The following is a 16,052-nucleotide window of genomic DNA, read 5'->3' as shown; positions in this document are numbered from 1 at the left end:
TTGGAAAACAATACGCCACACATTAATCCAGTTGGCGTTTGTTTCAGCTGAGGATTTTCCTTTTTTTTTTTTATTAAATATTTAACATTTAGTTGCCCTATATTGTCTTAACCCGAGGTGGGCAGTAACAACACTGACGCTTCCGAAACCAAACCAGAAACTCACGCAGAGGCTCACCTAAACCGACTGATCACTCCCTAATAATTTTACTGTGAACAGATCATCTTTGTAAAATTTGATGCCGCCAAATGAAAAACAATTTATTTGTGAGTTGCCTTATTTCTCATTCTTTTATTCAGTGTGTGAATATTTTCGTATTTTTGGATGCTCACTGTAAAGTTGCCCCTTGATATGTTAAATATTGCATCAGTGTTAGTTGACATCAGGCTGTTTCTCAGTGCAGGGTTCATCCCAGATCCTCAGGCTCACATGTATTTGTGTAACCTTGTTGACAAAGAGAAGTTTAGCAAATCATTAAATGTCAAATACAGAAACCCATCAGTGTTGTTTGAAATCTTATTAGGGCGAATCCGTATACTGGAATACAGTGGCAGCAGAGTTTTATGTACATAACAGCGGTAGGAAAAAAAAAGAAAAAAGCAGTAACCAAAGGAGGGGAAAACACATTATTAGGTAATTGCTTAAAAACCCATATTTGTCATATCTGTCAGATTAGATAAAAGCTGAGTAAGTCACAGGATCATAAGTCACTGTGACTTTACAAAGTGCACATCTTTTTCCTATTTTTCCAATAGTTTAATTCTGAAGTTCTAAAGTAGCACCATGAATCTGTGGCTGAGGTCTCATCTCCTGTTTGCAGTCCTGTTTCTGAGCAGCTCGGCTCTGACGCCTGAAGAATGCCAACCGTTGGTCACACCTTTGTCCCTGGCCGACCCTTCTCTGGTAAGTATTCTCTCTTCCCATCCTTGGTCTTTGGGTATGAACAGAGATTAATGTGCTCATGTCTCACAGCATTTATATGAAGCCAGATTCATTTTTAACCAGCCATTTTCATGCAGCATCCATCTGAATCTTCATCACGTAATGCCTGAAGCAGTTATCCTGATAAAAACCAGTAAAGACAAAAGGCATATGCTAGTTTAGTTTTCAGGGTGCCTTCTGCCATTTTGAAGAATGAAGAATGGAAGAAATACTAAGTACCCTAATGACTGTTGTTCATTGCCCAACTTTAATGGTATTAACCTAAAGGAGCTGTTTCTTGTACGCTGAGGAATTCTATGCCTTTTTATTCCCAACATTGAATCCTTTCCATGCGGTTTCAAGGCATTATATGTGCTGCTCTCTTAAGGTCCCACCAAGGCATTTCAGTAAGGTCAAGGTCTGTATTTTGACTAGACCATTCTACAACCTTGATTCTTAAAATTTTTTGTCAGCTATTCTGATGTAGATTTGTGCTTCAGATCATTGCCTGCCTGCATGATTCAATTTTGACCAAGTGGTCTGTTCTTCCAAAGAACCTGTACTTGTTCAGTCTTCTTCTAGTTGAGCTGTCATGGACCTAAACATTTTCTATGCTCAATGAGGCTTTCAGGATCTAAAATCTAGTTTTGTAGCATTTTTTTATTGTTGTTGGTTTTTTTTTTATTACTATTATTTCTCTGAGCCTCACATGATTTCACCTTGGGTGTCAGGATTGGCAGCTCATGATTGATAATTACATGTCTAAGATCGTTGTCTTTCCCTGTTGGCAATGAGGTCTGTTCACCCGCTGATAATAATTACATCGAGGGTGCAACCTACTCTTTTAAATCCTAAGGAAGCAGAAATGGGGTTCTTGGCATTACTGACATATTTTCTTTCCTTTTTGACTTTATTTTGTTAAAAGGAAATTTTACAGCACAAAAAAGTAATTTTTTCTGAGGTTGTACTTGCCTAATATACTGTAAAGTAAAACCTTCTGTGATCACATGATTTGCATTATAATTCAATAAAGTTCATGTTATCTTTGGTTTACAATTAAACTTCGCTGGTTCTTTTATGTCAGAAAAGGTATTGTAGGTTGTTCTTTACCTTATGTAACACTCTGAAACAGGTCGGGTAAAGAACAACCTAAAATACCTTGTCTGAGATAAAAGACCAGTGAAGTTTAAGTTTGATTTGTATTTTGTTTTTACACACACACAGAACTAATTACATTTCTTCTTGCTTTTCTTTTCAGATGTATGGTAAATGGATGTTCGTTTCTGGCTATACTGACCATGATGCTATAAAAGCCATACTGAATGTAACAGATAGCTCCTGGATCAGCATCACAGCGTCGCCGTCCAGCCCCTCTGAAATTGTTATGTCCCACGACAACAAAATGTGAGTTGTTCATTTACAATATTGCAACTGCAGAAAAACCATAGACTCTCCACTCCAAAGATCACTGTACTAAGACTAGGATTTATCTGTAACCAAAACAGATCTGGTCACCATGTCTACAACACTGGAGAATATTTAAAATCTGGTTTTGTGAGTGGGCCACAATGTTATCAGCTTTGCAAAGAAGTTTGAGAGCATTAATGTTCCCCTTGTGTAAACACAATGGGTGCGTCCGAAATGCCATACTAAAAAGTATATACTAACAAGTATATTTAAATTTGGCACACTTTTGAGTAAATATCAGTAGTGTGCATTAATTCGGACGTACTATTAAGAGCGCACACGGCACTTCCTGCCGTAGGGAGGGGGACGGGGTTGTTACCATGGTAACCTGTCACAGCAGCGATAGCGGCGCTCCGCTCCGCTCTCTCCCATTTATTCTGGCCCAAACAAGATGACATTATATAATATTATTAAATACGAATATTATGATATTAATATTATATAATAATATTATTATACTTAATATTATACTTATGACATATATGTATCACTTAGCAACCAAACGCTGTTGCATTTCATTGTGGGAAGTTCCTGCTCGGCTAGTGTCCATCAATCCACACTCAGAAATTTCTCCGGAATGAGTATGGATAGTACATACTATTGAGTACGTTCTAATGTTTCGGACGCACTAAAAAATCTCACACACTCATTTTGAATACTCATTAGGGTGGAAGTATGCGATTTCGGATGCAGCGACTGTGAACCCAGTGGCGGAACCTTTTCATTAAGAATGAGCCTCAGGAGAATGATTGACTTTTCCTGCATCTGTTCCAGTAACCAAATAAAATGAGGATAGAAAGTCTTTGGAAACCACATTAGCAGCTTATGACAGCAGTCCAAGGTTAGTGAAAAAATACAAACTTATGAGTCAGACCCTGATCTCCTGGAAAATGGCCCTCTCACATACTTCAGTCCCAAGCCTAATACCTATGTGTATGCAGGATGATATTGCATGCACAATAATGTCAATAAAATTGCTACACTGAAATTATTCATCAGTACTTCAAAAATGTAGGATAATATTTTTTTTCCTGTGATGAAGCTTTCAATCTTCCTGAGCATATCTCTGCGATGCTGAAAGTTATTGCAGTAGTTATGATTCAAGTATTTTCAGAGATTCATTGTAAAAAGTTATTGCTGTGGACAAGAAGGATGTCCTGTAGTGGTTTGTGTCACCGATCTGAAGAAACCTCTGACAGTAGAAACTACGTTGCCAAATCACTGTTTTGTGAAGGGGATGCTCAGGGTTGTCCATGATCTTCTTCATTTTACGAAGTCTCCCCAGAACAGAGCCAGCCTTTTTTATCAGGGACCTTTGGGACCTGGTATAAGGTGGCGTCATTGCTCTAAAATGCGGTGAAATGTTCCTTTAGTTTTCTGGCCAATCTGAAGCCAATTTCCTTAATAAAATGTAATGTGGAATCCAAATCAATGCAGTACCTCCTGATGTGGTAGGGTAGATTTTATGGCATTTTATGTTCACAGCTGTAATCATCCTGAAGTAACTTCTCTTCCTGGATTTTATAGACCCACCATAGTGGATGCTAAGAGAGTCAAAATAAATCTATGATGTTGGTGTTTGCTGCAACACCAGAAAATCAGTGCTTAATAAAAGTGTTAGGTTAATCAACCTTATTTGAATTAAGTTGTCATTATGAAACTACCAGAATCAGAATTTAGGCCTATTAAGGTCAGCTTATTAAGCTGACTGCTGGGTTTTTCACATCCTTATCACTGTTAACAGAAGTCACAGGACAGGCCACTCCCTGAGGGTATTCAGGGGGGTTGTCTGCTCTGTTAACAGTTGACCAGTGTCTTTAGACACATCTGTGCAAAACCTCACAGAGTTCTCGTTTGTCCAGAAGGGGCCCCATTTGACCCCTTTTGACCCTTCGTGTTTCTTAAAGACTTTAAGCTGACTGCTGGTTATCACATGTTAACAGATGACAGGGCAGCCCTTCCTGAGTTTGGGCTGTCCAACAACTATCCCATTGTAAGTTGGACAATCTGTTCACACCACAGATAAGTTGCTTATTAACTGAAAGGTCATAGGTGTGACCTTTTTAACCATCATCTGATACCATGTCTGTTCTCCATCTGTTCATTGTCCATTATCAATTGTTGAGGAATTTATCAAAAACCAGTTGAGAAGTCCGCTCGTGGTATAGAGAGTTTTTAATCAGTAAGCCGGGGTTCGACATGACCAGCACAGATCGAGTCTGTATTTGGTGTGTCGACCCAGATGGGTTCAGTCAAAGGGTTTTTATACAAAAGTTACAGGAATAAACCAGCCCAGTGAGAGCCAGTCAGATGTGTGAATCCTTTAGCTTTGGGACCACCCCTGAGGGATCAGGAAGTCCGTATGGTCTTTGTCTCTGTGGGGGCTGGAAGTCTCGGCACTCCCCTGGGACTCGAGTGACGTTGTAATACACGAATCAGGCGAGAGACAAAAAGTAATTTACAGTCGGATGTGAATCGGGCCAAATGTCATTATCAGACATTTGGCATGACTGACACAGACCTCCAAATCACCCCATGGGGTGCTCTCTTGATTCATGTCTGTTTGAACCAACTTCCAGGTGTCGGGATCTGCCCGGGGGTAGGAAGTTGGGTAGCAAGTTGGAGCTACCTCAAAAGGTCTTGAGTCCAGTTCAAAGCCCTGCAGGAGGTAGGACTGGGGCAACCTCCCCCTGCAGGGGGCCAAGCTGTCAAAATTCTTCATCACTATACACTGACAGTCTGTTTACCAAATATGGTCTTTCCTGTCACCGGTTTGCTCAAATAAAAAGCGCCAGGCTGCAGGGAGAATTTGGGAGAAGAGCTGACCAGTTCTCAGATTTGGGCCACGTTGCCCTGCACTACTCAGCTTTCCTCGCCCAGACTTCTGCAGAAGCGCCTGAAAAATCATTCCACTATCATCATTCCTTCTCGTGCCATTTGTGAATGGCTTGTAGAAGAGACCTTTAAAGTTAAGTCACCTCTTCCTTTGTTGGTTTTTCCAGGATGGGAACCTGCTTTTTCACAACCGCGAATGCAACCATTGAAGGGAACACTGCAACAGTGATGAGTAAGGTTTTAGACCTGAAATGAACCAGCTGAAGAAGTCACATTTCTGATAACCTTAAATCTTCCCATATGTTTCATGTCTTGCTGGAAACTCAACACACACACACACACACACACACACACACACACACACACACACACACACACACACACACACACACACACACACACTAATTTTTTTTTCTTCCTCTACTATATACAGATGATAGGCATCTCTTTTTACAACTAATTTTTAATAAACATTTAATTTAAGACATTTTATATCTATCTTGAGTTGTTCCCTTTTAATCTTTTATATTCCAAATCTCAATTTAGTTCCCAGGCTGTTGATCACCCACCCCAAAAATTGATTTAAAATGAGAGAAGTTGTTGTTTGTATTCATATTTATTTTTATTTTTCTGTACTTGTCCCCAGATCCCAACATGACCTCAGAGTTCCATGTGCTGCCAAGCTGCCAGGACTGTCTGCTCCTGAGTATCAACAACACTCTTAAGAACTTCAAACAGATGGTTCAGTTGATGAAAGTCGACGATTCAAATGTGCCAGATGAGATCCATGCCCGCACTTTCTACCTTTTAGGTAGGAACCATCTGATCAGAAATATATACCCTGTATATTACATCCAAAACATCACTGCATTTTTGTTTCCAGGCAAAAGCCCATTTCTGACGGCCTCGGATTGGGAACAGTTCAAGAAGCAAACAAGCTGCCTTGGCTTTTCTGGAGAACCAGACTTTAAGGAAATGGATAAAGGTGCTTCACTTTTAATGTCTCTCCTTTAACAGTGAAATTGAAACAAACTCTTGATCTTTGATTTCAGATGGAGCTGATTTTCTTACTGGTATGTCTTTGTCTCTACAGGTTTATGTAAAGAAGGTGAAGGCATCAGGATGCCATTCTCCTAATACATCATTAAATGTGATCAGAGTGGTGCCATCCACCTGATGAGGAGAATGACTGACTAAAACACAGTACCTCATCATAAACTGTCATTGCACATGTGTTTGTCCGATTGATGGCCTCTCAATTAAACATATATGTAACGGGAAACAAATACCTGAGCTGAAAGTATAAATAAAAAAGAATGATTGAAAGATGTGAAGTATGGTTTTGGTATTTAGTTCCTGTTTTACTTTGAAACCCCCTGTGTCTTTGGCCGTTTCCGAAATCGCATACTGTACTACTAGTATGTACTGATTTTGCCAAAATGTAGTATGTATTATGCTGTATGTGAACAGAAGCTAAATCTGCAGTAGTATGCGAAAAATACCCGAATGTCTTACTGATTTGGAAAAAATCTGCAGCATGCGGATTTTAGACCAGTCTACCTCGCCTACTATGTCCCAGAATGCAATGCCCTTGACCGGACAGTGCTTTTTTTTTTTACAAGCTTTATTGAGAAAACACAAGTGCAATACAAAACATACAAAAGAAATACAAGGAATTGAATTGTGGTTTGTGCACTGAACTTTGTTAATAATACAATAAAATGAAATGCAATAGACTGATATGTTCATTTTAATACACTTATTCAAATTGTGACGGCTCTGTACAGACAGTTGAGGTGATGGACTGGTCTGGCTCTGAGGAGTATTAGGCCCTCCTCCTGGCCCCGTCCTCCACCCCGGCTTGGTGTTGCTTTTTGGGACGTCGGGAGCCATCCCTTGAGGGGGGGGTTCTGTCATGGTCAGTCCTCCGCTCAGACCTGCCTTCAGTGGTTTTCCACTCCCCTCTCTCCTGCTCACCCCATCTGCCAGCCACGCCCACCTCGTCACTCACTCCCATAGACATATATAAAGGCTAGATGACTCAAGGCGGAGTCTCCAGCGTCGTTTACCGGCGGCCATCTTGCCACAGGAGAGCTCGCTCACTCATAACATTGTGTTTAATGGTGCATGTACTGCTTAAACAACCTTAACTTGCTCAATTCTCAACAGATTTTCAAACAGTTTGGTTTGTTATGAACGTCAGAGATGTAGTTATGACACTGCATACTTGTGAATAATTATAAACATTGAAAAACGTACTTTTGTATGAAAATAACAAGAAACAGATAGCTATGACATGGTATTTATATTAAATCAATATTTCTATAGTATTCTTAGTAATATTTATATTTAGATTATGCTGCTGCATTCTAGATCATTGTTGCGTGTAGACTTGACTCTCTCTCTCTCTCTCTCTCTCTCTCTCTCTCTCTCTCTCTCTCTCTCTCTCTCTCTCTCTCTCTCTCTCTCTCTCTCTCTCTCTCTCTCTCTCTCTCTCACACACACACAACACACACCGTTGCCAATCATCTAATCAATCTTGTCTCCTCCCATCTCAGATGTACCACACCCGGACTGGCACACCTGAACTAATCAACTTGACTCCCATCTGCCTATCCTCTGTTCAGTGTGCCAGGAGACACAGACCAAGCAACACCAAATCCAGATGCTCTTCTGTTAGCTTTTGTTTAGTTTGATCCTTAGTTTAGTTAGTTTTAGTTTGGGCCTGGAGATGGCCGGTAGTCCTTATTTAGGTCATTCACTTATTTGTTTTTAGTTATTTGGGTTTTGCTCCAGCTCCAGCTCCTGCACCCGTCCCTGTTCCAGTGGTGGTCCCGGACGCACCTCCCCATGTTCTGGTGGTGGTCCCGGACGCACTTCCCCATGTTCCGGTGGTGGTCCCGGATGCACCTCCCCATGTTCCAGTGGTGGTCCCGGACGCACCTCCCCATGTTCCAGTGGTGGTCCCAGATGCACCTCCCCATGTTCCAGTGGTGGTCCCAGACGCACCTCCCCATGTTCCGGTGGTGGTCCCGGATGCACCTCCCCATGTTCCGGTGGTGGTCCCGGATGCACCTCCCCATGTTCCAGTGGTGGTCCCGGACGCACCTCCCCATGTTCCAGTGGTGGTCCCAGATGCACCTCCCCATGTTCCAGTGGTGGTCCCGGACGCATCAGCCCCTGCTCCGGTGATGGTCCCGGACCCCCCTCAGCCAGCTCCGAGGACCCGTGTCGCCCCCCAGCCAGCTCCGAGGACCCGTGTCGCCCCCCAGCCAGCTTCGAGGACCCGGGTCGCCCCCCAGCCAGTCTCTGTTCCTGAGGCGGTCCCGCCGCCAGTCTCTGTTCCTGAGGCGGTCCCACCGCCAGTCTCTGTTCCTGAGGCGATTCCGTTGCCAGTCTCCGTTCCTGAGGCGGTCCCGTCGCCAGTCTCCGTTCCTGGGGCGGTCCCGTCGCCAGTCTCCGTTCCTGAGGCGGTCCCGCCGCCAGTCTCCGTTCCTGAGGCGGTCCCGCCCATCTCTGTTCCTCTTCCTGAGGCGATCCTGGATGGATCCCCGGAACGCTCTCGCCGGTCTGCTCGGTCCCGAGGACGGCCCCTGGAACTTTGGCCATGTGTGGCTTGGGCCCTCCTCCAGGCCCCCTCCGCCCGCCCTGGGTGTGGACTGTTGGGACATCTGGGATCTGTCCCTTGAGGGGGGGGTACTGTCAGGGTTTGATACTTCCCCCCAGTTTGAGTTTCAGTTCTGTCCCTCCTGTGTCCCATTGGCCCTGATTGTCTGCACCTGTGTCTCGTCGTGTCTCGTAAGCCCGTCAGTATATCTGGTCTTGTCATTACCGTGTTCCCTGTCGGTCCGTACTGTGTCTACCTCCATGTCTCCTCGTAGTTTTTGTCTTTCATGATCCTGGTTTTTGTTGATCCTGCTCTGCAGCGCTTTTAGTTCTTGTTTTTGTAAATAAACCTTTTTTGTTGAAAACTCCTGCCTCCGGCCTCCTACTCTGCTCTCCTGCGCTTGGGTCCTCATCTAACCATATCACAACAAAAGGTAAAAGAGGATGTGGCAGACGGGTAAACCACGGGACAACACAGGTTTGCGGATTGCGCTACCTATGGGAGGCGCGTCTTGGTCTGTACCCATATGTGACCGGGATGGTTTTGAGACACATTTTGCACTACTTTGGTTGTAGCCCTGCTCGGTGGACTTGCGCAGGCGGACTTGCAGATCTTTAACCTATGTGGTTTTAACCCAAGGTGGGCAGTAACAATGCTGACGCTTCAGAGTTCAGAGTGTGGTGAAATTCCAGAAGTCGACTCAGCTGCAATCGCTAGGCTAATTGTGACTGGCTGTAACCACCTCTTTCTGTTTCCCCCGAGCAGTTACAAAACAGTGGGTGTGGCCCGCGGCAACGACCTCAACTGTTAGGCAGAGAGAGCCGCGAACAGCAGAGAATCAGACTAACAAAGGCAATCAAGTCCCGAAACCAAACTAGAAACTCACACAGACGCTCACCTAAACCGACTGATCACTCGCTAAGGAAATCCATGCTTGTTCTGCCAAAGTTAAGCGACTTCTCTCTTATATAGGACAGGATTCCCCTCTTAAATCACCGCCTCTTTTTCCTTCCCCGAGCAATTACAAAACAGTGGGTGTGGCCCCCACCAACGACCTCAACTGTTAGGCAGTGCGAGAATCAGACTAACAAAGGCAATCAAGTCCCCAAAACCAAACCAGAAACTCACGCAGAGGCTCACCTAAACCGACTGATCACTCCCTAATAATTTTACTGCGAACAGATCATCTTTGTAAAATTTTATGCCACCAAATGAAAAAAAATGTATTTGTAAGTTGCCTTATTTCTCATTCTTTTGTTCAGTGTTTGATTATTTTCGTATTTTTGGATGCTCACTGTAAAGTTACCCCTTGATATGTTAAATATTGCATCAGGCTGTTTCTCAGTGCAGGGTTCATCCCAGATCCTCAGGCTCACATGTACAGTATTTGTGTAACCTTGTTGACAAAGAGAAGTTTAGCAAATCCATATACCGGAATACAGTGTCAGCAGAGTTTTATTTACATAACTGCAGTTGAAAAAAGAAGAAAGAAAACAGTTATGCCAGTAAAGTTATGCAATCACTTAAATCAATATTTGTCATATCTGTCAGATTAGATAAAAGCTGAGTCACAGGATCACTCACTGTGAGTTTGCCAAAGTGCACATCTTTTTCCTCCTACAGTTTCATTCTGAAGTCAAGCAGCACCATGAATTCGTGGCTGAGGTCTCATCTCCTGTTTGCAGCCCTGTTTCTGAGCAGCTCGGCTCTGACGCCTGAAGAATGCCAACCGTTGGTCACACCTTTGTCTCTGGCAGACCCTTCCTTGGTAAGCATCCTCTCATCCCATCCTTGGTCTTTGGATTTGATCACTGAAATTAATGTGCTCATCTGTTCAGCATCCTCCTCTTACAGCATTTGTATAAAGCCAGATTCCTTTTCAACAAACTATTTTCATGCAGCATCCATCTGAATCTTCATTGAGTGATATCTGAAGTAGTTATCCTGAAAAAAACAGTAAAGACAAAGGCGTATAACAGTTTAGTTTCCATATTGCCTTTCTGCCATTTTGATTAAGGCAACAGATTTTATCAATTGATGATGATTTTTTTTTCATTGTCAAAATTGCTAAAAGTCTATCACTTTAAAATCTCAACTGATTTTTAAGTTTTTAAAACAACTTGAGTAGGTGCAAGCAAAACTAACGTAATTCATATTCTGTATTTGCCTTTAAGTGTGGAATGTTTGATGGAAAATTTGAAGTCTTAAAACATTTACAAAAGTCTTATACAAACAAAACTAACTAAATTTCTTCCTGCTTTTCTTTTCAGCTGTACGGTAAATGGCATCTCCTGGCTGGCAATACTGACAGTAATACTTTTAATGCCATACTGAATGTAACAGAGAGCTCCTGGATGAACATCAAAGCGTCCAGCCCTTCTGAAATTGTTATGTCCGAGGAGAACAATATGTAAGTTGTTCATTTACAATATCACAGATGCAGAAAAACCATAGACTCTCCACTCCAGAGATCACTGTACTAGGACTAGGATTTATCTGTAACTAAAACAGATCTGGTCACCATGTCCACAACACCGGAGAATATTCAACATCTGGCCTGGTGACTGGGCCACAATGTTCGAAGAAAAAGAAAAGGAAAAAAAAAATTAGGATAAGAACATTTTCAAAACCCATATTAGCAGTATATGACAGTGGATGAATTTACAAGGGAGACTCAATATACAGTGTCCAAGGTTGAAAGGCACGTGTATCTCTCCCTCCACATGTATATATGTATATGTATATGTATAAGTATATATATATATATATGTGTGTGTATATGTATACAAGTGCATGTCTATATTTGGATGTATGCTCATACATGTATGTACAGACATTTAAAAATACTCTCTCACTCACAGACACACACACACACCCACCCTCTCTTCTGTACGTTCTTTTCTTTTTATACATCTTTGTCTTATGCATGTCTGTCCTTTTTATTGCATTCACTCTCATACACACCCAAAACCCTTAAGAAAATTGGCATCTGCTGCAAGATGAAAATGCATATACTGTATATCTCACTGATTAAGGTGTTACCAAATCATGGTACTAATATATATGCAGACAGCTGATCATCTGAAAAAATGTCCATCTGACCTACAGTATTTTAGGACCAAACCTAATACTGCTTTGTTTTTAGGAAGGTTAAGCTTAATTCAAAAATGTCCATTAATAATGTGTTAAACTTGTGATGAGCCCATCTCTGTGATGCTGAAAGTTGTAGAAAGACTCCATGACTGAGTTTATCTGCTCCTCTCTCTATTCAAACACATGATTCCATTTTTGGGTGTTCTTTAGTGGGTGCTTAAATAGTCAACATGAATCTGTTACGTCTGTTTTGGCTGCAAGTATCTCAGTCAGCACAATCCTAGCTTTAAAAAGCAGCTCCAATGTGAAATGTATGCATCACATGTTCTCTCTCAGCTTATTTGAACTTCTCAAGCCACCCTGAATAACTCTGAAGAAACCCTCAAACTTAACTCACCTTTTTCCTCTGTTGGTTTTCCCAGAGGGGGGACCTGCTTCAGTGGAACAGAGAACGGGACCATTGAAGGAAACACTGTAACAATGAAGCGTGAGTATCTAAACCTGAACCAGCTCAAGAGGTCACATCTCCAATGTGTTTCATGAGGCTGGAACTTCAGCACGAGGACACACACACACGCACGCACGCACGCACGCACGCACGCACGCACGCACGCACGCACGCACGCACGCACGCATACACACACACAGATAGATAGATACAAGGATCCCTAGCAAAACAGAAGGTATAATAGTTAGAGCTACAAAAATACAAATGAATTAATCCGAGCGGTAAAATAAAAAATAGCCATTTATAACCATCCAAGGTGTTTTTTAGTAGTTTTATATATGTTAGACACGTGTTTATAGCATTGATTTAATCTTTTTGTAATCATTTTAAATCCCCTTTCAATCATTTACTCATTTTGGTAGTTAGTTTTTCATTTTGCATATCCATTTTTGAGTTTTTCTTTAAGTAATTTTGCATACCTTATTAAAACTTTGTCATTATCCATATATTTCAGATTTTTTACTTCTTTTTTTAGATAATTAATTTCTATTTATCATATTTTTAACATTAATTTGCGTTTTGTATCTTTTTCTTTCTCTATTTCTTCCAGATGCATCTCTTTCTATTTTTCCAATAACGTACATTGTCTATGTTGAGTTGTTTGGTCCCTTTTCCTTCTTCTTTTTTATCCAGAATCATTCTGTAAGCTTTTAAAAGTGCTTTAACATTTCCAGGCAACCAGTCTACCCCACCAAAAACAGGTTTAAAATAAGAGAAGTTGTTGTTTGTATTCATATTTACTTCTGTACCTGTCCCCAGTTCCCAACATGACCTCAGAGTTCCATGTGCTGCCAAGCTGCCAGGACTGTCTGCTCCTGAGTGGCAACACCACTGTTAAGAACTTCAAACAGATGCTTCAGCTCCTGAAACTCAGTGACACTGATGTACCGGATGAGCTCCATGGTCATGCTCTTTATCTTTTAGGTAGGAACAAACCAGTCAGAAAGTGATAACACTCTGGGTTACATTCAGAACTTGAATGCATATTTGTAATTTGTCTCCAGGCAAAACACCAACTCTGACGGACTCGGATTTGGAACATTTCAAGAAGCAAGCAAGCTGCCTTGGCTTTTCTGGAGAACCAGACTTCGAGTACAAGCCTGAGAAAAGTGCTTCACTTTTTATGTTTCTCCTTTAACAGTGAAATTGAAACAAACTGTTGATCTTTGATTTCAGATGGAGCTGATTTTCTTACTGGTATGTCTTTGTCTCTACAGGTTTCTGTAAAGAAGGTGAAGGCATCAGGATGCCATTCTCCTAATAGATCATAAAAGGAGATCAGAGTGGTGTCATCCACCTGATGAAGAGAATGACTGACTAAAACAGTCCCATGTTAACCTGTTTTTCTCACATGTTTGTCGGATTTATGGCCTCTCAAATAAAACATACATGCAATGAGAAAAAGATATCCCAACGTGAACTGAAAACTAAATAAAACTGAATTATTAAACAGCAAAAATATGTAGATATTGCATAGTTTATTTTTTAATACAACTTTAACAATAAGGTTGTCAGGCTATACGGCCTTTTACCCAGTTGGTCTCGTAGAGGGAAGGAAGTTGATTTAAAACACCAATGACACATATTATATATATATATATATATATATATATATATATATATATATATATATATATATATATATATATATATATATCTCAGAGTCAGACACCTGAAAACTTAGGAAGGTTCCTTCAAAACAAAAAAGTAAAATATATTTGTCTCCTGACTCATAGGGGATGGAACAAATTATATGATGATCTGAGAGTACATGAATAAAAGCTGTAATTACATATTATTTTATTGTGACCTTGGGGGGGGTGTATTTTCCTACACTAAAATAAAGACGGACATTCTCGCCATAACATGAAGCTGAAAAGCGACTAAATGGTGCATACAATGTACCAGAATCTGTTTTTAAGTATTAATCTGTGACTCAACTTGTTTCTATTGAAGTCAAACAAAATCTTCACTCATGTTTTCAATATAGACATGGTCAGTCATCATCAGTCTCGCTTGCTGTCCAGATGTCAACCTTTTTAGTTGTTTTTTCTGCTACACATGAACCCTCTTTTCCCCTGAACTTCTTCCTAGCCCTCAGTTTCTGGAATGAGTGCATTTCATATCCTTTCTTTCTTTAAAAGCAGGTGAAGGTTAAAAGTTTTTCAATAGAAACAAAGTTAGCAGAGTTAGCAAAGTTTTTTTGCTAGCAAAGTTAGCAAAAGCCAGTAGAGTCATACAGTAGCAGCTATGATGTTACACCGAACGTGAACCGGTTTGCTCTAACAAAGACAATGGGACATATTTTGAACTGAGTGCACTTGTAATTTCGCTGAAAAAGAGGGGGTAATAATTACAGCGTGAGAACGTGTGTTCATTCAGTGCTTTTACTGAATGAGAGACACATCGCACAGGTCCCGTCAACTGGTGGTGGGTGCAGACAAAACCAATCGAGCACAGATGAATAGATGTACTCTCAAAAAATATCACAGATAAACACTAAAAAAGATAACATCTGACACAAAATGTATACATACATGGAAGAAAGTGCTTTTCTCTTAAACTTTGTCTTGAACACCTTTTACACAATATTCTAACATCCAAATATTTATTTTGGTCAAAAACCAATTACTTTGTAAGAATGATGACACCATAAAATTGGTGTATTTGAAATGCTTTTAAATGAAATAAGGATTTCTGTAACCTCTTACATTCCCAAAAAGTATTTTAACAGTCCCGAAAATTAGCAGTATATTACTGCATCTATTCTATCCTGTCACACACTTTCTTGTTTTATTACTTATTAGCGGACGGTTCACCAAATTGTGAAGGAAAAGGTTCCTTACATCAGTGTTGTTCAATCCAGGCCCGGTTCTACGAGGGTGCATAAGCATGCATTGCACCCTCAGTTTATGTGTTTGCATGCTCAGTTGAAAAGATGAAAAAGAAAACTGACAAGTGCGCGCACGTTAAGGCTGATTTATGGTTCTGCGTTACACCATGGTTCTGTAACGCAGAACCATAATTCAGGCTTTAGTGTACATCACTCATCTGCATTACCTGCACCAGCAAGACGCTGCTCTCTGCTGCACCGTTAACACGTTAAATGTAGCATTTTCTTTGTTCTGCAGCGATATTACTGCAAAAATGCACTTGAAAGACACTTTAAATATTATTGTTTGACTGGTATCATTCCACTTGAAATGACTGTCATGTTTAGTGATGGTTTTGAGCTGTATAGATAAAATTAGTTTGAATTTCTATGTTTTATTTTCAGGGTAAAAAAAATCTGTTGCTAGATTGTCTGATGGGTGAGGTAGCCCAGACTAAATGTAGCATTTTCTTTGTTGTGCAGCAATATTGCTGCAATAAAGCATTTGAAATACACTTTAAATATTCTTGTTTTGCTAGTATCATTCCGCTTGAAATTATGGGAAAATGCATAATTTAGTGTTGAATAACGTGCCAGGCATGTGCACCCCCTCTGATCTGAGATGCAGCCTAGTCATCATTTTCTAGAACCGGCCCTGGTTCAATCAAACATCTCAGGACCCACTGATCTAAGCGTTTTATGTTTTTCTGCTACGACACACCTGATTCAAATGAATGGAATGGACCTGT

The 16,052-nt window shown here is 41.0% G+C and overlaps 2 protein-coding genes across 3 annotated transcripts; both read left to right on the top strand.

Annotated features, from left to right (window-relative positions):
- The first annotated feature begins 535 nt into the window (after nt 1–535).
- Nucleotides 536–6,959, top strand: LOC133461185 (uncharacterized). 2 transcript variants are annotated; one of them, XM_061741986.1, is made up of 7 exons: nt 536–633; nt 821–903; nt 2,180–2,325; nt 5,391–5,455; nt 5,870–6,034; nt 6,107–6,208; nt 6,317–6,959. In XM_061741986.1, the coding sequence occupies exons 1-7, from the start codon at nt 564–566 to the stop codon at nt 6,358–6,360; spliced, it is 675 nt and encodes a 224-aa protein (XP_061597970.1). In that variant the 5' UTR covers nt 536–563; the 3' UTR covers nt 6,361–6,959. The 2 variants fall into 2 exon arrangements, with proteins under 2 accessions (XP_061597970.1, XP_061597971.1); XM_061741987.1 differs by lacking the exon at nt 536–633 and having other exon boundaries at nt 698–903.
- Nucleotides 6,960–10,408: 3,449 nt separating this feature from the next.
- Nucleotides 10,409–13,890, top strand: LOC133461183 (uncharacterized). The gene is made up of 6 exons (XM_061741984.1): nt 10,409–10,598; nt 11,101–11,240; nt 12,346–12,410; nt 13,191–13,355; nt 13,436–13,540; nt 13,649–13,890. The coding sequence occupies exons 1-6, from the start codon at nt 10,479–10,481 to the stop codon at nt 13,690–13,692; spliced, it is 639 nt and encodes a 212-aa protein (XP_061597968.1). The 5' UTR covers nt 10,409–10,478; the 3' UTR covers nt 13,693–13,890.
- The last annotated feature ends 2,162 nt before the right edge of the window (nt 13,891–16,052 follow it).

Source organism: Cololabis saira, chromosome 15 (assembly GCF_033807715.1).
Source record: "Cololabis saira isolate AMF1-May2022 chromosome 15, fColSai1.1, whole genome shotgun sequence".
Lineage (NCBI taxonomy): Eukaryota > Metazoa > Chordata > Actinopteri > Beloniformes > Belonidae > Cololabis > Cololabis saira.
Note: the sequence above shows the minus strand (reverse complement) of the source record. Positions and strands in the feature narration are given on the sequence as shown.